Source organism: Perissodus microlepis, chromosome 12 (genome assembly GCF_051167445.1).
Source record: "Perissodus microlepis isolate ML-2025 ecotype Zambia chromosome 12, ASM5116744v1, whole genome shotgun sequence".
NCBI lineage: Eukaryota > Metazoa > Chordata > Actinopteri > Cichliformes > Cichlidae > Perissodus > Perissodus microlepis.
The window spans coordinates 15,179,443-15,205,979 of NC_140472.1; the positions used below are offsets into that span (position 1 = coordinate 15,179,443).

Here is a 26,537-nt window from a genome sequence, read left to right on the forward strand (position 1 = left end):
ACCTGCTCCCTGGTGACTCCTGCCCTTTTCCAGGCCAACTACCTGCTGGTGAAACAGCAGATGTCTGATATGGGGTATGGATAAAGTGTGTGCATGTGTGCATTTGCAGTTAGAGAGGGATTTAATATGCAAGAGTAGACCAAGAGAGATGGGGGGGTGGGGTGGGGGGGCTTGAGAGCTGGTGGTCATGGTGGTCGTATGGGAAGACACAAAGGCCTGATGGGATACCCAAGTCTATCTGCGGCTCCCTCCCTCTCCATATCAGTGTGTGTGTGTGTGTGTGTGTGTGTGTTTAACTTCCCCGTGCACCCCTCCTGTCAGGCAGCACACACTGATAGGATCAGACCTGGGCACGACCCATCACATGCCAACTCCTCTCGCTCCGTATGACCTCTATTTGTCTGTCTCCAGCTTTACCTTAGTCCATTCATGCATCTCTGCTCCTCACCTCCACACACTTCTCCTTTCACCAGGTGTTCCTTTGTTCCTTTTCGCTCACATTTCTCAAAGGATCTGTTCATTTTCACTTGTTTGGCCTAATGCTATGCTGTCTACCGTGAACTATGTGAGAAGAATCCAGACAATGGAGGCACAGAAAACTGCTGGTCGACTACATCAGCTATTTTAGACACAGACAAGCCAACAAACATGGTACAATAACCAACTTTACAGGGTGGCAGCTTGTCATGTGTATTTTTTGCTAAAAGATTACTAGCAACATGCTTTCTGCTATAGGCATTTGACTATATCTTTAGTAGATATGCAGGCTCTAAACAAGGTTAGACAACTAGACATTGATATGATTGATAGTCACAATTTTCTGCAGTCAAAAAAATAAAAAAGTTAACTAAACACACTGCCACTGGGAATCTCTAAGCTCATCTTCAAAAATTTATAGATTTCAAGAAGTTTGGCAAATGTAAATGTAATAGAAGACATTGAAGTGCTATAGCTTATGCAAAGTTAAACATTTGAACATCACACTGGAATTTTAAACCAGACATTTGTGCAGCCTCCACCTCTGTGTGTAAGCCCCTCCATTTTGGCTCTTGTGAGAATGCACAATGTGGACTTAACGGTAGCACAGACAGACAGCTGCGTGTAACTGACCTGCAGTCGGTCCCCTGACTAGTGCAGCTGTGTGAGCTGGGCTCAGTCCTGAGGCGAGTACCACTGGGACTCAGAGCCAAACTTCCCAGAGCAGGCAGGTAGAAAAGCACCTGTCAGAAGTCACACAGATATACACAAGGTCAGACAGTGCCTTTACACTGCAAGTTGATATGTGCGTCCTTGGGGAATTGAGGAAGCACAAAGCCACCAATGGAGAGTGAGAAAGCCAGATGTTCTAGTGCAATATAATATTCTGGTTAGATGACATCAGAAATCATTTCATGGCACATAAGGGCAAATATAATCTATACCAGTTTTCAAAACTGTCATTAACTAATGCAGACCAACTGTGTGTTTTGCTTCTAACACTAACTTAAAGTGGGGGAAAAGAGAGAGAAAAGCATTATTTTTTTGTGTACAATTATATCAGATGCTCAAGAAACCACTGTGAATCCAAAAAGGAATTCCAGAGTTTCAGGTAAAAATGGAAGATGATCACAAATGTACCAGAAGTAGAAATGACAAAATCTGCCAAAGGGAATAAGGAATAAAGGACAGGGAAACATGGGAACAAGAAACGCACCATTTTCTTGAGTGACAGAGGTTCATCTCCCATAGTGCATCCATTTCTGCAGCAGAGATTCCTGAATATGGCATCAGCCACCATCAACTTAAGCCTGGTAGAGCGAACCCTGATAACCAGTTCTACCAAAATATTCGGAGATAAATCTATAGGGAAAAAACACAGAGGAAAATCAGGTAAGAGAGCATCTTTTTAGAAGAGATTTTTGTTTTAGAATAAAGAAAACTGACCCCTTCGTGTCAAACTGTACGAATAAAAAAAAAAAAAAAAAAGAGAGACAATTCTGCTAAATAAAGTTTTTAAACTGCTTAAACTACTTCTACCACTTTTTAAGTAAAAGAAAATGAAATTCAGAAACCAAACTTTGAACTTAGGACAGAATTTACATAACAGAAGTTTTGTTTTTCTGAATATGCTTCCTGTTCTCAAGTTTCAGTTTTTAATCACTTACCCTGGCTAATGACAGCAAGATATTCTGACAAGTCTTTCAGGCCTTTATCCACTAGTGTCTGGTTTAATTTGAAATGCTGCTGACACCAAAACTCCACCAACACAGACAGGAAATCCAGTAGGGTGTCTGCCAAGTGCAACTTCTGCTTCTCATCCCTCTCGGCGTACTCCTTTAGAAAAGATAAACAACATTTTGAACCTAGCGAGCTCCATGAGCAATAGTAACTTTATTCATGAGGTCAGACTACAAATCTGCTGTCAATTATGGATCAAAATAAAACATTCTGAATGACTGAGCACATTATCCAATAAGAATAAGAATATCAAAGTAAATTACAGTCATGGCAGCCTGTATCAAAAGCTGCATTAGTTGTTTTACAGCACTGGACAAGAGGGTGGAGCGCTCCCACACAGTCCAGAAGGTTCTATAGAGCAAAGATCCTGATGCTGATGCTGGAGGGGCTCCCTGGAGCTGCACAAACTCTCTAAGGAAGAATAAGAAATTATTAAAATAGAGACTTTCAGCTTTTATTCATGGGGGGTACAACCAAAGTACTTAATTATCTGAATAAGAACTACAATCATTTTTATACATAGCCCCCTGGTATTAAAAGTAACTGGACGACTGAGTGGCAAGCAGTTTCAAGGTCACATGACACCTGTTGCCCGTTCCCTCGTTATTCAATGACCTAACCCTTCTGTCACCTAACCCCAGCAGGTGACAGAAGTCTACATTAAGCAGGAAAAAAAATCTTAGAGGGAGCAAAAACATTACGTGTAGTACATTTTTAAAAACAAGCTCAGAAGCACCAAAGGTCCTAAAAGACCACAGAAGACAGCTAAGGTAGATGATTGCATAATCCTTTCCTTGGTTAAGAAAAACAGTAAAGACCTGGCAGAACATGTCATGGGAGGAAACACAACATTTGGTGAAGTTCATGGGTTCAAGACTTCAGGCGGTCGTTGTTTACATAGGATTTCCATCCAAGTATTAAAAAAAAACAATAATTAATAAAAACAACATCAATTTGAAATTAAGCTAGTTTGTTCAATTTCTTTTGAGCCTCTGGGAAAAAAAAACTAACAACTAAAAAAACAAAAGGAAGCTATGAATAAAAAAAGGAAAAAGGCTGTAATTACTAAACAGCTAATAGAATTCAATTGCTGAACACCTTGAATTAAATCTGAAAGTCTGGACTTTAATCACATGTAGATTCATTTGTGGCAGCATGAAGCAAAATTGCAAAAATATGTGTAATTTTCCAAATACATAAAAACCTTACTGTATCAACTCCAGCTAAACTACAGTGATTGTTAAGAATTTCTACACGTATGTCCTTGCAATACAGATTATGAGCTTTGTGGACTAACAGAATAGGAGAAATCAACTCTAAAGCTGTTTTCACACATGCACTGCAACCCTGAACTTTACTAGACATTACCCATAGGAGCTGCGTGTGAGAACACAAATGTCCTAATCATTTGTATCAGACATTAAACAGACTTTACCCTGCCAGCTATCTAGCACAAAGTCTTTATAATGTTCGACAGAGTCCTTGTAAGAGTAAGGCAGCTCTGCCTCCTGCATGATGTGTGAGTGCCCAACCAATCATTTAAATTCTAATTATATTGAGATATAATAATGAGAACACGGTCGAAGTGGACATGTCAGAAAGGGCAACTTCAAGCAATGATTCTCCCGACATGTGTGATGATTTAAAGTGATTGATTTAAAATAAATAAATAAAAAATGGTTCTTTCTCCAACTGAGTTTATTTAAACTGTTACCCGGCAGTGACTGAGTGGAGCTCCCCCTGGAAGATCTTCAGGAAGAGAGTCAGGATGTAACAGTGGAAGTGTAACAATGTTGGAAGGCCAGGTCCAGGAAGTGCGTGACAGGTCTCTTCACTAGACATAGAATATCTGGAAGATTAAATATTTGTAAGATTACCACAACTGCTACCCACTAGAGTGTTTGTTCACTACACATCACATGGTTACTCTTCATTTTTGCAGTATAAAATTATTAGCAGGAATAATTACCTGATGGCTGTCTCTAGAAAAGACCACAAGCCCTTCTTACACCGAGGACACTGCAGCACTTGAGTAAAATACTGTTTCACTGACTTGGGAGCCATCCAGGGAGGGTTGGTAATAAGCAGTTTATCAAGGACCTGCTGGAAATTTCTCATGAAGACAGATGTGGCGTTACCCTGTGACATAATCAGCACACAACAACTGAGTTCCAGTTGGTTTGAATGCGGGGATGTACATACAGACTTAAAATTCAGTGAAGCTACAATTTATTTATTTTCTTAAATAATGGATGTGACGATGCCAAGAATGTAATCAGAGCCAAACAATAATTTAAGTTTTTGTTTTGTTCTTTTTAAATAAGTAAATAAGTAAAAGTTAAGTAAAGTAATTAGTAAAACTTATTTCCAGCTGGTCCAGGATGATGCAGCGTAAATACAGTATGTTTGTTTGCTATCACTGTGCACACTCTTGTTCTGATTTTGAACTGTTGGTCACATAAAGTTAAATATTTGATGGAAATGTGAGGATGTGATGAGATCTGATATTTCACAGACTAAATTACTTATCAAAAAAAAGGTACAATAACTAAATGAATTATGAGTTACATCTCTAAATTACAGTTTAATCAAAAGACAGTAAAACCAATAAAAAGACCTCTCAAAGCCAGCTATCCACACTCAAAAATGTGGAGCAAGTTATACTTTTGTGCAGCCCCTGAGGATATTGCACTAGCAGTAGGTGGGAGTTTCTGCAGTATGGTAATGCCTACCTGCTGAGCGTATTCTAAGAGGGAGATCAGGTGCGGCGCCGGTGGCAGGAGGCCTGGGTACACACCGCTTCTGATTGAGTCCAAGGCTTCAGTGAAGAGGCCACACTCTATCATGCAGCCAACATTGCTGAAGTCCATTTTTGTTGCCTGGAGAAATACAAGAACAATGATAAAATGCAAGAGGTATATGGAAAGCAGAAGGAAACACAGCACTCAAAGAGACGGATGGCAGAAAGACGAGGGGAAAAAAGTTGAGGGCAGAAGGGTAATGGAAATAGGAAGTGAATGGGCTTTAAAAGTTCTTGGGGTCATTTCTGACTGTCTGTTATGGGTAAATGGCATATGGAAAAACATGAGCACTTCTATTAGCAATATCCACTTGGGTAAGGTATGGACAGGACAGTGGAGAGTATTGTTAATAGACCTGCCAATCAAAACTCTCAGATCAGCTGACAGTGGTGGTTAAATTGTGACCTGGGTATGATGCGCCCTTGCTCTAGATGTCACTTTCCATTGAAATGCATGACATAAAGGAAATTAAATGACCTGATCCTCTTGATGAAACACATAGTTATTGTAGAGATGTACAGTAGTGATCAAGGGTGGGGGTTGATATGTCTGCACATCTACCTGAGCCAGGGGACTATAGGGGTCATGGTAGCCCAAATATTCAAGGAAGCACAGTCTTGGCTGGCCCTAGAAGCAACAAAAAGAAAGAAAAGAAAATGATAACAATGTCAAGAAAACACAAAACCACTCATAAAAAAAACAAAGCAAAAAAAAAACAAATACACACCACTTGTTTGATATATGTCTTAAGCTCCGCCTCCAGAGTAGAGAAATTGTCCTTCACATCTGCTGGATGAGCCTCTTGCTCTTCTGTTATGTTGAAATTCATATCCACACGATTGCTTTGACCCCCAAACAATAGGCTTTCAGTCTACAAGATAATTTTTTTTAACATGAACTGTTTAATAAAGATCAGACTAGTAATAATCAGTTTTAAATATGTTGCTTAAATTATTATTATTATTATTTTTTATATGTTTTTAAAACATGCATTCTTCTGACTTACCCCAAAGAGGTGCTGGACTATGTGGCTTACAGGGTAACAAGGAGCACTGTGGGATTTTGAGGATTCTGTAACAGGTTTCGCCATGACATGAGTGATAGAGGCATAAGAGGGGGGAGGGCAGTGATATACCTCAGCCCTGCCTGCTTTTAGGAGTCTGTGAATGAATAAAAAAAACCAAAAATGTATTAATTAACCAGACACTCGTTTTATTTGAACATGGGTTAAAAGAGAACAAGGGCTTGTAACCGTTTGAACATTGCTCTGCGTGTGGACCCTTGGACCATAAGGAGCACCCTCCAGCCCTGAAAGGCCCCTTTCAGTCTCCCACTGGCCACTTTCTCTCTCCACTGTTTGACAGGGTAGAAGGCAGTGGAGGAACCTGTGGAAATGGCCACCTCATAGGGTTCCTCTGCGAGCCAGGAGCCATTCTTAACACTGTCCAGCACGTAGTTGGGAGTTACAACCCACTTTCCTAGCAAGAGATGAGCAGCAAGAGGGAAGAAATTCAATAAAATGTGTTATGTTACCTCTAGGACTTAAAAAACTTAAGAAACAATGAAGCATTTTATGGCTACGTTAAATGTATGTAGGCTAAAATAGCAACGAAAACAAAGATCCACTGACATGAAATTCACAGCCATCATGACTCACCTGCAGCACAAGCTGCCAAAAACTTCTCGCTGGACAACACCTGAGGGATTATGAGATGGGTGCAAGCGTGCTGATATACCTATAAGAAGGCAGTTTAAGGTGGTTATATGTAATCATCACAAGACAGTTTTGTAAGTGGAGCTTGTCAATAACGCAACAGTTGCAGTTTGAAATCAACAACAGATGTTCAGTGCAACTAACAGTGTTCCACTTTTAGGTGGATCCCCAGTTCATTTATTCACATTTATCATGTAAGGATGCTAGGTTGTACCATCTGATTTAGCTGCAAATCAGGGCAAAGTAATCAGCTCCCCTTTGACATTTATAGTTTTTGTCTGAAACTTCCCTAGTGCTTCTTTAACAGCATTTCTACACTAGCTTTGCTCAAATGCTCAAAATTTGTAAAATCATGTGAAAACCGAGAGCTACCTTCCAACTTACACACAGTATAAAAACTTCAGCAAGAGTTTGAGCTGTCACAGGAGAAAGCTTCATGACAAAAACAGAGAAAAAGAATTGTTGATGCACAAAGTAGGAGATGGATACAAAGTTATCACAGAGTTTCCATGTTTCTAAAGACCCCAGAACAACTTCCAAGAGACTAGTGAATGACTTAGCCAAGTTGTAAATTGTATACTCAAAGAAGGCAATCATTAGACACCTGCACAAGAATGGACTGCGAGGTTGCAGATTAAGAAAAACTCCACTTTTGCAGAAAGACTGCACATGCTGAAAGCACATCTTTTGGTCAGATGAGACAAAACCAGGGCTCTCAGGCCAAAGAGACCCTGCTTATCCTTGGAGAAAGAAGGGTGAGGCATACAACCCAAAGAACACTATCCCCAAAGTGAAACACGGTGGTGGGAGTATTATGCTGTGTGCTTCAGTGCATCCTGAAGTGGGAATCTCATCTCCGTGAAAGGAATCATGAAAAAAAAAGGATATGAAGATTTTGAAAGAAAACCTTAAGCAGTCAGCAGCAGAACTGGGTCTGGTTTGCTGCTTCGTCTTTCAACACAACGACGACGCAAACCAAAGGTCAAAGTTAGCGCTATTGACTGACCTGCACAAAGGTCTAATAATTTTAACCCTGATAGTTTTGGGGTTTTGTGCAATAATTTTGGTTCTGTGTGTGAAATAAGATCCAAAATAAAACTAGGATGCTTGAAAAAGCTGTATTAAAAAAAAGATCCTTGCTGTTTAACAACACTTGAATTGAAATTCTACATATACACTAATAGTTTTGTTCTCATTTGTGTAGAGGGATAATCAAAGCAATATATAAATATAAAAATACAATTGAAAACTTTACTTGGACTGTCAAGATAAAGACACAGAACACAGACTTCCACAGAACTAATTAATGATTGACAGCAAGCACAGCAAGTAATTCATTCAGTCAGCTACTTTAGGAACAAGTGCATTTCCTTTTTGATTGTTGTCTAAACACTTTCATCATTACTTTAGTCTATGATTAGTCTCTAACTATTATGTTTTCTTACATCGCATAGGCTGAATAAAGACTAAACGCATCAGGAAGAAAAATGAAATTATTCACAAGCTGCAACCCTTCAGCTTGGGCACAAGTGCACGTGGCATTTCCCTAAAATCTACTGAGGGATCTCAATCTTACTCACTGAGCCACCAATGTATTTCCCACCCAGCTGCTGAATTCCCTGGATCAGAACTCTCTTCTCATCGCGGATTTTGATCCCAGAAATCTGGAAGACGTGTGTGCAGGTCTCCATCTTCGCGAAGAAACTGAAGAAGAGCCAAAATGAAGTACTTCGTTAAACTGTAGGAGACAATAAGTTAAGATAGATCGCATCATTCATTGGCCAATCTAATGTTGCAGTTCTTGTTTGACTAGATGACTTAGATTGTTTTCACGATAAGCTTTCACTCTTAGTACATCAGGAAGAACAATGTACTGTTCAAACTGCATGCACATCAAGGATATTAGCGTTTACAAAATTCATCAAACAAAGTCAATACTTACACAGATCGTGACAAAATTTTATTCAGTTGATAATTAACTAAGGCTTGCTGGCATATCATTTGCTTTGCAGCGTCAGAGTAGACTAACTAACAAGAAAAAATATCGTTTCTTTTCTATTCAATAAGCAATGTCAACTGTTTTAACGGCACAGCTGATCAAGTACCTCGGTCATACCACCAATGGTAACTTCCAATTACACCCGGGCGCGCCAAACTCTTGTCACTGACAAAAACATCCAACAAAGTGAATAAACTTCGACCAGTGTGTGGCTACTTTATCCGAAGCTACATTAACCGTCCCAAACAAAAATCCATGGCGCATTCGCTCTTTAGTGTGGATAAATGTTCAACATAACGGCCAAACGATAAGTTTAATGAGAAAAATTACACGCGAGTACACCACCCAACTTGCAAGGTTGAGCAGCTTTATGAAATCCAATTGTTTTGGAAAGACAGGGGGGGGATCTCTCATATCGTAACATTTTTAACATGCATTCTCAATAACACACGGCTATATACTTGATTTAAAAAAGACGTCAGAATATATTAAATATATGTTTTAAATAAAATATCATCTTTGATATGTAAAAATTATGCTATTAATTCCCGAAGGCGAAAGCGTTTCCCTACCATTTGATTCGTCCGTTGGAATTTCCCACCGAGCGGAAGTTTTCATAGAGCTACTTCCGGGTTGTTGTCACGGACGCTTTCAGTCCCCGGAAATCACCAAAAAATAACTAGATGTTGTGCAGCAGCGGTTGAGTAACGGGGATATTTTATCGATAGATAACAAATAAAAGTGACATGCGACTTCTGCCATATCGGCTGCCCGGGAAACTGTGTACATAAACTGCTTAGTGCAATATTTGGTGACAGCGGTAGATATCCTGTCATAGTAATGCAATATCATATTTTTATTGGCTGTTGAATTGTCTCGGTTTTTGTTATTAGCTACAAATAGTTGTCGCAGACAGATATCAGCATGAAGTGACTACAAATGATGTCGGTCACATTTTCCCCGCCGGTAATGGATTAACACCGGATGGATTAAGTAAGAGCTTTTGTAAGGTAGGACACGCATAACATGCAACGCTGAGTGAGTCGAGTGGTTTCATTCGGGTTTCTTTTGTTTTATACGACACACGAAACGGCTTTTTTAAAGATACAGATGAACTGTCAAAATAAGCAAACGCAGTACCACTTCCTTGCATGCTGTGAGCTTAGAGGTCTGTGTGTGGCTGTATGGCAGGAACTACGACAAGCAGGTAAAAGTCAACAGTCTCAGCAGGGCCTGTCTGTATTCTTTGTGGTTTTCTTTCATTATCAAAACAACAATATGGCTAAGTCTTTGCTTTGTAATCATAAAATTATCATAGCGAGGGGAAGAATCATTAATTGATAAATGTTTTGGCACAGTTTGGTTTTAGTGTGTTAACTGGTTACAGTTGCTTATTTTGCTTTTAGATGAGGTTTTATAAATATGATAGGCAGTGTTTATCCTTTTCTTTTGTTGTATGGATGAAATTATTAGGATGTAAAAAAAAAAAAAAAAAAAAAAGTCTGATCTGGAAGGTCAGAATGTGTCAGTGCTTGGCCAAACACCCCCCATAAAGAGCAAGTGACAGTAACCAGCTCAACTCTTTCGGTGATAAGCTTTTATCTGTTGAATCCTGGAAATGAGTCTTGTAACATTTACAAACCCAATCTGAACAATCGGAAAACTGTGTGAAATGTCAATAAAAAACAGAATGGAAAGATTTGTAAATCACATAAACCCACATTTTTGTTTTATGAAAGAGCATAGAAAACATATCAAATGTGAAACTGAGAAATGTATCATTTAAAGAAGAACGAAAAGGTCAGTTTGAATTTGATGACATCAACACATTTCAAACAAATTTGGTACATGGTCATGTTCATGTGTAGCATCCCCTCTTCTTTTAACAACAGTCCATAAATGTTTGGGAAATGATGAGAGATGCTGGACTTTTGGGAGAGGAATGTTGTCCCATTCTTATCTGACAGAGAATTCTGGCTCAACAGTCTTCTTTGTTGTATTTTTTTATTTCATTATATGCCAAATGTTTTCAGTTGCTGAAAGACCTGGTCTGCAGGCAGTTCGGCACCCAGATTCTTCTATTATGAAGTCATGTTGTTGATGTCATAGCTGCAGTATGTGGTTTTCTTGGGGTTAGGGTTTGGGACATATGTTGGTCTAAAATGTGTATATACCTTTCAGAATTAATGGTGCCTTTCTAGATGTGTAAGCTGCCAATTCTATAGGTACTAATGCACCTCCATAACAGCAGACATACAGGCCTTTGCAGTTAACATTGTTCTTTTTTGGGCATTAAAAAAATTATTGGATTGTGGAGCAGTGAAGATAAACAGGAAAGTAGAGAGAGAGAGAGAGGGTTAGGACACGGTGCACAGGTTGGACTCAAACTTGGACCTGTGCCCAGCACTCCAGTGAGTTGGCATGTGGTCACGTGCTCACCCACTGAGCTAAAGTGGCATCCGAGGAACAGTTCTCTGAAACTTCACAATTTGTACACAGAGTTCTTTGCAGATTGGTGAATTTCTGCTCATCTTCTGAGAAACTCTGCTTCTCTCCGATGTTCATTTTATGCCCATCCATGTTACTGAACTGTCGCCAGTTAACCAAGCTGGTTGCAAATTTTCCTTTTTAGTATCATTTACTTTGCTAGCCTTTTGTTGCCCCCATCCCAACTTTTTTTTTAAAGAGATTTTTGCCATCAAATTCAAAATTAACTTATATTTTTCTTGAAATTGTACATTAGACCAGTTTAAACACGTGTTATTTCCTGTTTTCTACTGGGAATAAAATATGCTTTATATGATTTATAATGCACTGAAGAGAGTTTTTGTTGGGATCCAGAACAGCAATTATTATTATTATTATTATTATTATTATTATTATTATCAGAGGTCAAATGTGACATGATATTGAATGCAAACTATAATGTGATATTCAGTATCATTTCCTAAATGTTGCCAATACCCACAAAGACAGCAGAATTTTAAGCATGATTATAAAGATAAAAGACATTGAAAGTTTGACCTTATTTGATGTTGAAGAAGAGGTCAGAGGTCCAAAGTAACTTGATATTTAGAATCCCCATATATCATTCCCTAAATTTTTTTTTATATTATGTTGTCAATTCAATCAATGGCACTAAGAAACCATTTTAAATAGCTCTGTATAGCAATATAACGTTTACCTTCAGATCCGTCTATTGACCTTGAAGGAGAGGTCAGCAGTCAAATGTAACGTGATATTTTAAATCTTTATGTTGTAATTTCTATAGATTTACGATACACACAACACTTGTAAGGATTATAGTTTATATAAGGCCTTATATAAGTTATAAGGCTTTTTGTCAATTTTCAACCAGTGAATCATTAAGTTGACCTTGAGGACTTTGGTGGATGTAAGCCAAATTTTAATAGATTGTTAACATGACTCAACTCTACACCGCTACAAAGTTTAATCAGGATTCATTCAAAACTTTTCAAACTGCCGTGTTTATAGACAGAATGACCTGGGCTTGCAAATGCTACCAAAAAAATAACCTCTTTAGGGGAGGTAATAGTAATAATCATCATCATCATTTTTTCAGTTCATTTTCTCCGTCTGAAGATTGTCATTACATGCCTTTTTTTCTTAAGTCTGACAGCCACTTTTCTGAGTTGCTTCCAGACCTTTTAAAGGAGGAAGCTGGCCCAGTGGGTTTCATCTTTTACTACTCTTCTCTCAGCTTTTGAGGTGGGACCCAGTTTATTAGGGATTTACAGATGTGCGACCCTGGGTATGTTTAAGGGAGTAAACCATGATGATCCAGCTTATATCAGTTAGAACCAGGTTTTATTGGAGCCCCAGTTGACAAACTGACATTGGAAAACGTAATCAACAATAATTCTGATAAATGATCATTTATCTATGAGTTAAAAAGTGGTGTAAAAGCAAAAGCAATTACTAGTACTAACCTCTCAAAGGAAATGATTTTCCATGTTTGTTTGGTTTTTTTACTGCAACATATATCAACCAGTTTTAATCATTTGCATTCATCCAGTTTAAATCATATTAATTTATTTACTTTTGTCTCATTTTTATCCTCTGTACAGTAATCATTTTCCAACATTCAGTCTTTTTGTGCATGTGCACTAAATGCATCTTTAGGATCGGAGTATTTAAGTTTGCTGAACTCATGGCATTTGCAATAAGCTAAGATATATGATCTGCTCCAGTGTCACAATATTGTCTGTTTTTTTTAAAGGGTTGTAATTGACTCATTGCTCAGGGTACTTTAATACTGTTGAATGATGGTAACTACTCAACAAAACAACAACAAAAACAAGTAATATTTGGTCGTCGAGGAGATTGGGAAGTCATGTATTATTCATTCCCTCTGTGTAGGCTAATCACATAGGCATTTTTTAGGTTGAGGAAAAAGTTGTTGCGTTCTGAAATCTGGATGGTTTAACACAGCATATTTTAGGAAGATATTATATCCACATATTTCCCTATAGCAAAGACAAAAGTGACCGATACATTTTTACAAGAGTTGTGCCTCTTACAAAGCCAGTGATAAAGTAGACAGTCAAGATCATGAGTCAAAATCCAAGTAATGTAGAGGGCCACTTGGTTGCACTGTAACAGTGAAGCAGTGGCCTCCTCTGGGTATTAATGAGATAGTTCTCAGCACTAGTGTGATCTTAGATTATGCACCTGTTTAATTTATTATGTTTCCTTTAAAGCAGACTGTTAGGTACCCTCTTTAAAATAATGTTGACTTTAACTTGACATGCTCTAAGTGGTTTTAAAGCGGCAGCCTGGGGGATACACTGCTAAATATTTCAGGACAAACTCATTACTGTAAATGGGCCTGTGTGTTAGCCTAGCTGGGTTAGACAGGCAGCAACAAGAGAGATTGGACAGTGATGTGTGTGAGAGAGAGAGAGAGAAAGAGAGCGAGAGGGAGAGTGTGTTTCCTATCCTGGTCTAATAGCTGTGGATTTGATGTCTCGAGCAGGCAGCATTTCATTGCTTGGCCCTGTTGTCCCTGTTGCAATGCTGCGAAACACACAGGGGCTCCTCCAACATCTGCTTTCTAAGGAGCTAATGACAAGACAATGGAGACTGGATGATTTAAAGTATAGTACTAATGAGGCCCTGTGTGATGCCTGGTGAATCCTAACACACACACACACACACACCTACATGTACACACTCACGCTTAAGATAACAGATGATATTATGGCAGAACAGGAGGTAGACACCCAGCAGACATAAAGTGAGGACATTCAGACCCTCTGTCCATCTGTCTGTCTATCCTTTTAGCACCTGAAAGGAAGCACAGTAGTGTAGAAAGCGCAAACACACAAAGAAACGATTCAAATTCACTCACATACACACACTATCTTGCTCAGTCTATATAATTACAATGTTGAGTTCCTAATCCGTGGATTGAAAATCCTTTTCTCTTTTAGCAGTGACTGGGCATAGACCCCCCTCTCAGTCAGTGGCACAGAGGGAGCGTGATGATGAGGGGAAGCAGTAAGAGAGAAGAAGAGAGGGAGAAATAATAAAGGACAAGCTTAACTGGTGAGGCTGTCAGCAGAGGAAAATAATATTTGTCCAGCTGGACAGGCCTCCCTTTGTGCAGGCTAAATGAATGTTGAGCTTCCTGTCTACTCTGTCAGGGAGAGTGGCATAGACTGTACGCAGCAGCGAAGACGCAGAGCGGAGTGCAGGGAGCTGTTTGGAGTTTGACAGGGATTATTAAAATCAGAGCAGATGACGAGGACGGGGCGAGAGGCGGAGTGTGAGAAAGCCAAATTGACACAGACACTCTCCATTACCTTCCACTTGACTCGTGCTGATGACAATGTTGATATGAGACCCAGCAGTGCGGCACTGCCGTGGGATTGGCTGTTAGCATGAGCATTAAGCACCACAGGGTGGGGGTGGGGGGGTGGGAGGGTGGCCCCGCAGTTCTAGGAGAGACCATAGGAGATGAGTTGTTTATTTAAAGCCTTGACTGAAGAGCATCTCACCTCATTGTTTATTTATTTGTTCTTTTTTTCCTCTGCTAACTTACTGTAGTGTCAGTAGGTGGAAATGGTTAGAGGCTCAGGCAATGCATTTTGATCAGGAGCCCTCCAACTGCAAATGATTTTTCTGAGAAAAAAGGGAGGGGGGGGGCTGTTTCTTGTTGATAACAGACTTCCCCTTGTTTCAGGTGTTTCAGGTGAAATTGATTTGAGCCTCTTAATAAGACTTCTGTTTGAGGAAATTTCAAATTAGATCACATGAGAGTCTGTGCTGGGTGTACAGAATGTGTGCGCCGCTTCTCAAACAGCTGCATTGATACAACACTCTAGATCATGCGGTTGATTGATGTCAATCTACACTGCTGATTCAATCCTGACACCAGTGAAGCCTTGTGCCTTATTTTGTTTTATAACCTGGTACAGATCTTTTTCTTTTTTTACGTAACCTGTCCTATGGGACAGTTTATCAAGCAGAATCATAGTCTGAATGTTTTGTCGACTCCCTATAGGCCCTTTTGTTAGTCTTTTAAAATTTTATTTATTTATTTATTTATTAAAATTATTCTCCAAGTGAGTATGATGCCGGGTAAAGGCCAGGTTGCTGAAAGACAGGAGAAGAAGGCAGAGGAATAGAAAGAGAAAAGGGACAGAAAGAAAGTGGGGTGTGTACACTGGTAAACATATAATGTGGTGATAAAGAACGCTGTCCCCATCTTACAGAGCACTATGGAGTGGCCAGAGGACTTTGCTGAAGACCATGCCTTTGTGGAGCTGCTGGTTCCAGGTGTTTCCAGTGATCTGGACTTTGAACAGCTTATGAAAGACACAGAGGAGAAGCTCAATCTCAATGCCAACAGGTGAGTCAGAGTCGCAGAGGGCTAGACTTGATATAGTTTCCTGATCTTTATCACCGCAAACATATGTTGTGAATTTCACATCACCCAGACACTTTACACCCCTTTTTGTCACCCCAGATAATAATAACAGTGACATTTTAAGTTGGTTTATTTGTGATGGGTTATTTTCTGTGAAGCGTTCCTTTTCTTTCTGTGGATGGCAGGTGAAGTGCAGGAAACCCAGTGCTATATAGTGGTCAGATTAGTATTACAATAAAAAAAAAGCACCGCAGTAAAGTGTTTTTTGTGAAGTTTTGATTGATAACAGTACTTCAGACATTGGATGTTTTTCACATATATTCATGTGAAAAACAACGTTTTCACAAGGCTCTATACAGTTCTGTGACAAAATGCTACAACAGTATGAATTAAGTAAGTAGCGGCAGGTGCCTCTAGTTAAGGGTGTTCGATAATTTTATAAAAGCTGAGGTTTTGTAAGGTGTGTATTAAAACAATGCCAAAGTCTTCCCAGAACTTAGTGTCCCCGCAAATTGCCGTGTTCAGATGATGCAATGCTCAGAAGAACTACAAAGAACCCAAAGCTATATCTCAGACTCTACAGTCCTCAGTTAGCATGTTTAATGTTAAAGTTCATGATACTACAATAAAAAAAAAAAAAAGACCTAACAAGTATGGCTCGTTTGGAAAGATCACCAAGAGAAAGACTCTTCTCTCTAAAGAGAACATGCTAGCACACCTTAGGTTGCAAAGTTGCAACTGAACAAACCGCAAGACTTCTGGAGCAATGGCCTTTGACATAACACAGTGCCACGTTTGGGAAAAACACCAACAGAGCATGTCAGTACAAACACATCATACCAACTGGCTTGTTTTGTAGTCATGTCTGGGCACCTTGCAGTTATTGAGTCAACAGTGAATTTCCCTGTATACCAAAATATTCTTGAGTCACATTTGAGGCCATCTGTCTGACAGCTAAGGCTTGGCCCAAATTGGGTCATACAACAGGACAATGTTCCCAAGCACACCAGCAAGTCTACTACAGAATGGCTGAAAAACAAAAGAATCAACATGTTGCAATGGCTCAAGCCCAGACCTCAACCTGACTCGAACACTGTTATGAACAAAAGCAACGCTGTAAAGGAATGCAAGTCTAAATGACTGAAAATGACACAAAAGGATTACTTGACATTAACGCTGCTCAAGTTGGTTTGGTTTTAAGCTACTGAACTATAAGGTGTACTTACTTTTCATAGGATTATATGTAGAAGTTGATCTCTCAAATCTCTAATGTTCAGTTATTAATGACTGCCTCTTACTTAAGGTGGGATTGTTTTTTTCTGATTGCATGCATGTTGGCTGCACAAATTAGAAAGCAGTAGTGGAGACTCAAACTGGTTATGGGCACAACTCAACATCACATGGCTTATGACAGTGTTTCCTATGATGGTGTTTTTTTCTTCATCTTATTACACTCTAACCTGTCTGTTTCATATTTTTACTAGACATTTTACACCGTTTAATACTTGAAGGGGGGATGGTAAAAGGATTCAGTGGCTGCGTGCTAATGCAGAAATCTCTGCCTCTAAAATACCTCCCATTAAAAGATCACAGTTGTGTGCGTGTTTGTGTCTGTGCTTGTCTGTGTGTATGTTTTAGCTGGTTGCAACAAAATCAGATTTTGTGGTTATATACACAGATGTATAACGCAGCATCTGTTGCAAGATTGGTAAACAGTGGCAGCCGTGTGGAGGAGTTAAATGACAGATTATCAGTGTGGCTGCGTGTTCTCGAATCTTAAATACAGTAATTAAATCCACACTCTGATTACAACTGTGAAACTAAAGTAAATAATTCACACAACAGAACAGGAAAAAAACGAGAGCTGATAATGATTGTCTTATTACTTTGTAGTCGGGAATTAAATCTGACCAAGATGCACCACTGTATTGTAACTTGCTTTCTGATTCAGTTTTAATTAGATGCTCTAATAACACATGTAAAAGTGGTTTGTGACTACTGGATGTGATGTCTTTGTCAACTTAAATGATATAGTTTCTAACATTTTAATTCTGTCTCTGTTCATTATTGAGGGGATTATTGTATTAAGGGACACCTTACAAAGTTTATATCTTCTCCAAAAATTCAGGGTTGATTTATAAATTCTTCTTAATTATACAGTAAGAGCAGTCTGGTCATCATATATGGCAGAAATGCATTCCCAGGTTGTTTTTTTCTTTTATGCACTGAGGACTGAAATATAGGTATCAGTCATTTATTACAGATCCGTATAGTTAGGGAGTACAAGTAGATTGTTAAAAAGTGAGACACGGGGAAGAGAAAAATAAGAGAAATCTATATTTCAGGTCTTTTATTCGTTTGAGGTGTTGTGAGGCTGAGGGCAGATGATGAAGGACAGGCTAAATGTAGCAAGTGAACAAAGCCTCACTCTGGCATCATTAGTGTCTGGGACTCATCCCTTCTTCACTCTCTCTCGCTGCCTCCCTCCCCTTTTCTCTTTTTCTTTCCTTCCTCCTTCTAAATGGGAACATAATAATTGAAGATTCCACATCTTGAAACGAAAACCCTTGGGTAGGTAATTCAAGGCTTATTACAGAAGGCCGGGCCATTTTTCTGCTTTCTAAGCATTAAAGGGTTATTTTGTGTTCCTGCAGATGGGAGAGGGATAACCATTATGAGAACAAAGCGTCCAGATAATGGAGAATGGGGCTAAAAATAAGGCAATCCTCCTCTCGCCGTGGGGGACCACTGGTCAGTATCTCTGCAAGACTGCAGCCAACTTCCTCCGAGACTACTCGTTTTCTGCCGGGACGCATCCAGGCAAATAAAATCTCGCAAGGCCTCTCGTTTTCCTTTAACCTGGGTGGGCTGCAGACATATACACACCTACACATACATCCAAAGCTCACTCACCTGCTGCCTAATTGATTTAGCAGTGTCTGAGACAAATTGCGGAAGTGGAGGAAAGGAAAGGAAAATTGGGAGGCAGAGGAAACAGAGCTGCCTTCACCCTTGAAGGACTTCAGCCCATGTATGGGTCAGAATGACTGGCTTGTTCCCAGTTCTCAGATGTCAGAGATTTGCCTAAGAGCTGCTGTTTAATTGAAGGAGAGTAAGATAGGCTGACAACAGAGCTGGCTCCCCCAAATTGAAATGCTGTAATCCATTAGTTTTCATCAGATGGGACAGTGCAGGGGTGGGTGTGTGTTGCCGGATGGAGCAGGCCACCAGGAAAAGACCTCTAATGAAGTGTCAGCACAACCACTGAGACTCCAGACAGGCCTCTAGTTTCACACGGGCAAGGCAAATGACTCTCACTAATCGCTTGCCAATCTTGATCAGGGTAGAGTATCAATACTTTTACATTTAATTCTTGGTGTGTGTGTGATTTTCAATGCGTGTGCATACCAAAGGAACTGAAAACGTGCCACAGTAGAATATCGTGCAACGTTCCTTTTCAGTGAACAAAAATACTAGTCCTCAATGTATGTCGTTGATTTTGTGTTAAGCTCTGTGTGACACGTGTGTTAAGTTAGTATATCACCTATATCAGTTCTCCGGTATCATGGGTAGGCTGTGTGTCTTGGGGGATGACGGCTGAAAACACTAAGTGGGCAACAGACTGGGCCAAGACGGGATTCGTTTTCAGCCTGTTCATTCAAGCTCATTCACTCCTTTTCCCCTTACAGAATAGGCTCCTTTGATGGGGGAGATATTTAGTTCTCAGGCGGCTGGTTTGGCACTGACTGGAGCTGGGGCTTATTTGAAAGGGATCTTCCTGCCCCCGTTGTCTCCATCCCCCACCTCCTGTAGGCAAACGGAGGGGAGCGGAGCACGACAGACAGACGGCCCCACAGCAGCCCACCCACACTAAATTAATTCTGACAAGAAACTTAAGATAACGTCAAAGCGCTGACTAATCGCAGGATTGGGTTTCTGTAAGTCACGGAGCTGTGAAATGTGCCATCATATCTAATAAAAGACCTCCAGTTGCTCCCTTTCTCTCTCAGCGGTGGTGAAGGTTGGCGGGTGTTGATCTCCCTGAACTAGACTGAAAAACAATTAAATTTCACTTCAGCAGTAACAGTGCAAGTGTGTGTGTCTGTGTGTGTGTGTTTGTCAGTTAGGGTAAGATGATTGACATATTTGTCAAGAGGCCTAAAGAATTCTTTCCTCCTAGTTTCCTCTGCCTCCTTTCTCATTCTCAGGGTCTTTTGTTGAGTTCTGCTCTGGCGTTTTTGCCATTAAGGGTTCGTCCATTGTTGTCTTTACACAGATGGTTGAGTGGTTTTATTTTCTGTGACTTCTCTGTTTTCTACCCATTTCTGCCTTCCTCTTCTCTCATACTCTTTCTGTCTCTTTCCTCACCGTCCAAGCTGCCGGCAGTGGAAGTCATCAGGTTTGGAGCTAATCCTGCCAAGTTGATTAGGCTGCAGGTAGCATTCACACCAGCGGCCAAAAGGTCATCACATTGTAGAAAGCTGGATGGACTTCTTGACACAGACCATCCACATTGACTTTAGGACTTAGAGCACAAGGCCTTAAGGAGGGGTAATTGAAAGGCGAAAGTAAAGAAAAAAAAAATTAGGAAAGTAAGAGTGTTGAGGGGAGAGAAAAGAAAAAGTAGAAATGGAGAGAGAAAAAGTCTATGGAGTCAAGCCTTGAAAATGTACCCGGAGAGCAGGTGTTTTTGCTGTAGCTATTAGAGCATGCTTTTCTTGGGTGAAGGCAAGAGTGAGGTGATGAAGAGTGGAACTGGGGAAAAACTTGAAGCCTTAGAGCAATTCCCCCCCTGTCTCAGTCTATGACCTTATATTGGTCAAACATGTCTGTCAATCGCACTGATATATACTGCATGTGTATAGCAAGAACGAGTCCAAGGCTATGTAAGTAGAAAGTTCAGTCTACTTACATTTTTGTGTTACATGAACTGGAGAGTTGGTGAGCAGCGAGCTACAGATGGACAGCCATTTGAAACCTTCTGTCTATGTTGAAGTCCTGATGGGGAGCCCTGAATGAACATCCATGTTTATGACTTACCATAAACACACATACAATGCTCTCTGAAGCCATTTAATCTACAGCAACTGTTCCGAGAGTTATTTAAAACAGAGAAAAGTAAAGGGTTGTTATTTGGAGTCCACTGTATCCAGAGCTGCTGCTTATCAGGAACTCACTGCTATATTTTCCCTTGAGAAAGAAAAGCCAGAGGTCTCGCACAAACAAACCAGCATTTCAGCACTCCATTGTGTTGTTTAAAGTGATGTATACTAATTTTACACACAGCGCCATGGGCAGTTCGGAGTTTTGCTCGGACCTTGCTGAAGCTGTGTTTTACAACCAGTGAGCTTTGGGCAAATGTAGTGAAGAATTGCAGCACTCACAATCTGTCACAAGGCAATGTTTTTCCTATGGAGTAAGCGTACCTAGAAAGGCAGAAATAGAAAATCACACATACCGACACATGGTAAGGTGAAAGACTTGCTACACATATGTAGAACTGACAGTTCTACATATGTGTAGCAAGTATTTTCTGATATCAAATCTCTATAAACATACAAAAACGGCACTTTATAATCAGGGTTTCTGTCAGTGGGCACATTGGTGTCAAGAGAATAAAGTGAAATGCATCATCTGGCCTGCCTAAAGACGAAAAGAATGCGAGAGGAAGGTAGTTAACGAGAGCGAGAACAGTATCATCAGGCAGCTTTCAATCTACAGGATGGCAGTTTGTAACAGTCTATAACATTTTATCCCCTTGCGTTTTTCCCCTCTGAAACGAAAATGTGTCAGATTGAACGGTTATTTAATGTGTTGCCATTGTAAGACATCTGGATGTGTTCATGGCCCAGGAGCGGGCAGGAGGCACTTTATAGTCCCCGGTAGGGGATGAGCTGAGCTGTCTGATGGGGAAATTGCACTTTGGCTTTGTGTCATGTATACTAACACACATACAAGCATATGTGCACATGTCTGAGAGACAGAAGTATAGGTGTGCAAAAAATATATATATTTTTTACTTGTTTCACTATTTGAATATTTATCTTTTATGGCACGGGAAGTACTAGATCACATAGTCATGCATTTCAAATTTACCTCTCAAAAGTCCCAAAGCAATTACATTGACACCAAGATATGCCATTATTTAATCATCAACCCTGTGATTCATACTTTTTTTTCTTTATATGAATTTCTTACTTGATTTTTTTTTTCGTCAGCTAGTGGATTTCCAGATGATTTGTTCAAGCTCTACTATCACTATATGCACTACTACATACATTCACAAAGCCTTGAGCACAAGCTCAACTATGAATACACAATCAAAAATGAACACAATAGTGGCATTCACAACAGCATACATGCTTAATTATGCAGGTATGTAGTTGTACGCACACACATGCACACACATGCACACACATGCATGCACCGTCTTACATACCCAGATATATATGCATTGATTTGCATGGAAATGACTAAACATGTCGAGCCCAAAAATGTCATTTCTAATCCGTCACATTAAAGAGGAAACTGAATAGCTGATGCCGTCTGTTAAAATCAAAAGAGCGATGTGTGTGTGTGTTTGTCTGTGTGTGTGTGTGTGTGTGTGTGTTTGTGTATGTGTGTGTGTCAAGGGAACAAGTAAGACATGAGATTGCAAGAACTGTGTGCCTCAGATGCCTGCCAATGTCTGTAATGCCACTTCACACCAGATGCTTAGCACACACTTGCACACTGATATATCGATGTCTGTGTTCATTACTGTTGATGCTTCTGTATGTGTCTTCTCACAGCAGAGACACTGAATAGGAGTGAGGGAGAGCCAAATGTGACGTGCTGTGTAGGTCCGTGTGTATTTTTATCACCGAGTCTTTTTGTTTGTATCACTGCTGCGTTGACATATTTTATGCATTGTTCCTGTGTGCTTATGGTGTAGCACCAGCTTTTGAGTATGGTTCAATGATTGTTTTTGTTTAAATGTCTCAAAAGTCACCTGTGAAATTGAAGGCTCCTTCCCAGATGATCTTGACTGTAACATTTTGTCCAGTCACAAATTTGAGACAAAATTGAATTTATGAGGTTGCGTTTTTAAAAATCTATTTCATTTCTTTCTGTTTTGCTGGTTAAAATCTATTTTCCATCCAATGTCTTAAATTTAAGGTTACTTTGGTATGTGTTTTATTCTTGTACTTGGAACCTCTGTATGGTTTTATAGTCCTTAGCTCTCTGATTTCTGTAATATATCTTTTTTTGTGCTCAGCATTGAACAGCAGCTGAAGGAACTCCAGGCTAAAATAGGAGACTCCCGCACAGCAGAGCGTCCACTCAGTCCCACAGAGTGGCTGCAGTGGTTCTCCCTCAAAACACAACAGAGTGTGAGGCCTGTTACCCAAGGACATCAAGAGCTTATGGACTTCTTCAGAGCTCTGGTAATGCATCAAAATCCTAATGACTCGTTATTATCGTCATCATCGTCTCCAGCTATTCTTTGTAAACATTTCACCAACACTCTGTAACACATAATTTCTCTCTATAATGAGAAAGCTGGATGTCTGATAACTTATCGTGATCATAATCATTTCATCGTTTGTGATCTCAAATCCCACTTAACTCTTTTCTGTTATGAAATATCCAGCTATCTGGTAAGCAGCAGCTTTGTTTATGAATAAGCGGTTAAGATTAGAAGACGCTCATACTGCACTGCCCTGTCTTCAGGTATTTTTCCTCTTTCTCTTGTGAAATTAAAATCTTAAATGATCTGCTCCTTTCAGCAACAGTACCTGAGATCTGAAGAAGAGTCGAAAGAAGAGGTGACGCTTCAGCTACTGCTGAATCTGTCGTCCCAGTGCGGTATTTGCTTCCCCTGTAACCACTCTTCTTCATCCCCACTTTCGTCTCTTCATTCTCAACTGACTGCCTCCTCCATCCAGCTGGTACATACAGTCAGAGAAGACGCTTCATTAGAGGTAATGCACCATTTATTATCCATTTCGCTGTTTCTGTACAGACTAATTTAATGTCTTATGGGCTGACTTGTACTTACTGTTTTTTCTTGTAATCTTTAATCTTTACTTAAGATCCAGGTGGTGTGGGATGATGTGCGACTCCGACTCCGACGCTACCTGATGGACCAACTGTTTTCCCGTAGTCCAGAGCTTCCTGGACCTCGACAAACAACCGCTCTGTCCATCCTTGAACGGGTTCAGTGTCTGCAGCAGATGTTCTTTCTTTATCCCGAGTCAGAGGTGCTGCAATTTTACCAGGTACACTAAAATAGGAAACGATTTCAATTTTTCAGTTCATATAAATTCCAGATGAGTAGAGGGTGTTCACTTTACATGCATGTCAAAGGCACTGCTAATCTTACACAGACATAATATTTTGTTTTTTTGTATCCAGGGCCTAAAACGGCAATACGTGCTGGGTATTGTGCACTCCACCCTGTCCACCAGTCAAATTGGTGAGACTGGTTTTGACAGGCTGGCTATGGGTTTCTGCAGCATGGTGCCGATTCTGACTCAAGCCCTCAAAGAGGAGCTCCACGTCCTTTCAGGACTAGCAGAACCACACACGATCCTTGGTTTTATTAATGAAGCCTACCTCAATACAGTGGCCACAGAGTTTGCCTCCGTGATGGAGAGAGAATGTGAGACAGCTCACAGAGACAACACTGCCCCGAGCGTCAAGACAAAAAAGTATTCAGTCAAATCCCGGGCAACTGTAGGTAAGCATAATTTTTTTTCTAAATGTTTTTACATTCATTTATTCTTTGTCCTCTTTCTGTCGGTAGCAGAGTACATTTAGTTTATTTAGCCTTGTTGCTGTTTCTTTCGCATCTGCCTTGTTTCCACCTGCTTCTCATTGTAACCCAGCAGAGGTGAGTGATTCTCTCACTTGCTCCTCTCCGTCTTTGCTCTCCAGTGGTAGTGATCTGAGCTAGAACCAAGGCCTCTGTAAGTGGCTGTCAATAACTGCTGTTCCCATTATAAATGCTTTCTTTTTACTGCACTGTTTTCTGTGTTTGCGTTCTTTGCTGCCTGCCAACAGGATAAAGAGAGGTTTACTTCCAGGACAAATATACTTTTAAACACTATTTACTCATACTGCATTTATGACAGCAATAAGCCCTGATCTCAGAATAGTTAAGGCTTGGTCAAGGTGTGTTTAACCACTTCAATCTTTTGAACCTAAGAGAATATATGCAGTGTAACATTTGCAAAGCGCTTGATGACGGTTAAGAGCAGAATAAGAGCAGAGTTTAACATTCTCTCGATCTTTTTACACATGCCATGGTATTTTAGAGAGAAAAGAAACCTCAAGAAGTATCTTTTAATATTTGCCACTAATATAAAATGTGTCACGTTGGACGAAGAAGTAGTATTATACACAAAGACCAGAGAAGGGCAGACCTTCGCTCCCTGTGTCACCCTCTGATACTTTTCCCCTTCTTCAGCGTTCTCGTTGTTTTCCTCATCTTGGCCTATTTACAGCTCGCTGATGGCAAACATTCACAATAAAAACAAGTGTGCGAGCCATTGTTTACTTTTCACAAAAAATGGTGCACATGTCAGCTTCCCTGTGGAACAGGGGAGAAGTACTTTTGCATCTGCGATTCTTCGACAAACACACCACCAGCTTTGCTCCCCCCACCCCCCCCATCTCTCTCTTTCCATCTCCCTCTTTGGTTTTTACTTTCCCTCTCCTTAAACGTGAGATGAGAGGAGGGAGCCAGGATAATTGGCCATGCGTCAGTTGGGCTGTTTGATCACGTAACGCTGTGGAGGCTACACACCTACGTGCCGCTCAACAAACCGTCAAATGTAGCACCGGAGGCAGAACATGGCTCCAAAGGGAGCGAGGGACCCGTGCTGTGTAATGATGGTAAAATGGAGCAGTTTTGCCTGTGCTGGCTTTACTTATGCGTTTGTGTGTGTGTTCAACTATCAGCTGCAAGAGAGCTTTGAGGGCTACAACTGGGATTACATTTTCCTGTTGTTCATTTTTTTAAGTCGTCCCCCCACTACAAAAAAAAAAAAAAGCTCAGGAAACCACATATTGTCTATCCAAATGCCCATGGCTTAAACATTAACACATAATCTGCTTTCACACTTTACTGTCTATACTGTATGCTACACCCATAATTGTCAAGACAATTATGACAGCAGTAAAAAAAAAAGGCATTCTATTTTCATAGGCATCCAATGACTCCTTAGATCTTTCCCTCTTCCCCTGCTGTGTTATTGTTTATTTCTGAAGAAGAGGCAGGCGGTAGGTATATTTTGATAAGAGCCATGCCTGGGAGAATCTGCGGACTCCCAGGGGAGTAGCGCTGTCTGTAGCATCAGCCACTGTCAAACCACTGAACCATTTAACAACGTTCACAGCGAGATCTGCCTCCTCTTTTAACCCCACCGACTCAAAGGCAGACTTTGACATTGTACCTAGACAGATTTAAAGGGTCTGAGCACCTCCACCTCACTGCTTTTCCTTTACTTCGTCTCTTCCATGTCCATTTTCTCACCCTTTTTCTTCTCCCATTTTCCTCCTAGTTTTCCAGGTGTAATGGGGTGAACAGTGGGACCGGGGCAAGTGCGAGACAGGTTGGTTGGTCAGGAACAATACGGGCTTTAGACCTTACTAACACACCTCACTGAGTCTGTAGGGAAGTGGGTGGGCCAAGTTTAGGTGTGTGTGTGTGTGTGTGTGTGTGTGTGTGTGTGTGTGTGTGTGTGTGTGTGTGTGTGTGTGTGTGTGTGTGTCATTTTGCCAAAACAAGGCAAGTAATATTTTTTACATTTGGGAACCATTATCTACAGTTTTGATACTTTAAAAGCATTTTTCTAGGACCTTAATGATATGATTTCCAAAAGTATAAGTTGGATTGCAAATGCAGACATTTACAGTTGCCACACTGTA

At 40.3% G+C, this 26,537-nt stretch overlaps 2 protein-coding genes across 6 annotated transcripts in view; one reads left to right on the forward strand and one right to left on the reverse strand.

The window, feature by feature from the left end:
- Positions 1-9,108, reverse strand: part of slf1 (SMC5/6 complex localization factor 1) — a 32,964-nt gene extending 23,856 nt beyond the window's left edge. Inside the window, exons 1-14 of one of the 4 annotated variants that reach the window (XM_084945229.1) lie at positions 8,838-9,108; positions 8,313-8,436; positions 6,676-6,754; positions 6,271-6,496; positions 6,025-6,178; positions 5,746-5,889; positions 5,580-5,645; positions 4,950-5,096; positions 4,187-4,356; positions 3,932-4,066; positions 2,481-2,628; positions 2,145-2,313; positions 1,694-1,839; positions 1,111-1,220 (exon numbers count right to left, since the gene is read on the reverse strand). In XM_084945229.1, coding sequence (XP_084801355.1) covers positions 1,111-1,220; positions 1,694-1,839; positions 2,145-2,313; positions 2,481-2,628; positions 3,932-4,066; positions 4,187-4,356; positions 4,950-5,096; positions 5,580-5,645; positions 5,746-5,889; positions 6,025-6,178; positions 6,271-6,496; positions 6,676-6,754; positions 8,313-8,423 — 1,805 coding nt within the window. In that variant the 5' untranslated portion in view covers positions 8,424-8,436; positions 8,838-9,108. The other 3 variants (XM_084945228.1, XM_084945227.1, XM_084945230.1) reach the window with 3 other exon arrangements.
- A 267-nt stretch (positions 9,109-9,375) lies between these two features.
- Positions 9,376-26,537, forward strand: part of kiaa0825 (KIAA0825 ortholog) — a 118,817-nt gene continuing 101,655 nt past the window's right edge. For both annotated transcript variants that reach the window (XM_084945351.1, XM_084945352.1), the window contains exons 1-6: positions 9,376-9,741; positions 15,469-15,605; positions 22,882-23,050; positions 23,393-23,587; positions 23,699-23,884; positions 24,021-24,345. In XM_084945351.1, the coding sequence (XP_084801477.1) occupies positions 15,475-15,605; positions 22,882-23,050; positions 23,393-23,587; positions 23,699-23,884; positions 24,021-24,345 (1,006 nt within the window). In that variant the 5' untranslated portion in view covers positions 9,376-9,741; positions 15,469-15,474. The remainder of the gene's footprint in view (positions 9,742-15,468; positions 15,606-22,881; positions 23,051-23,392; positions 23,588-23,698; positions 23,885-24,020; positions 24,346-26,537) is intronic.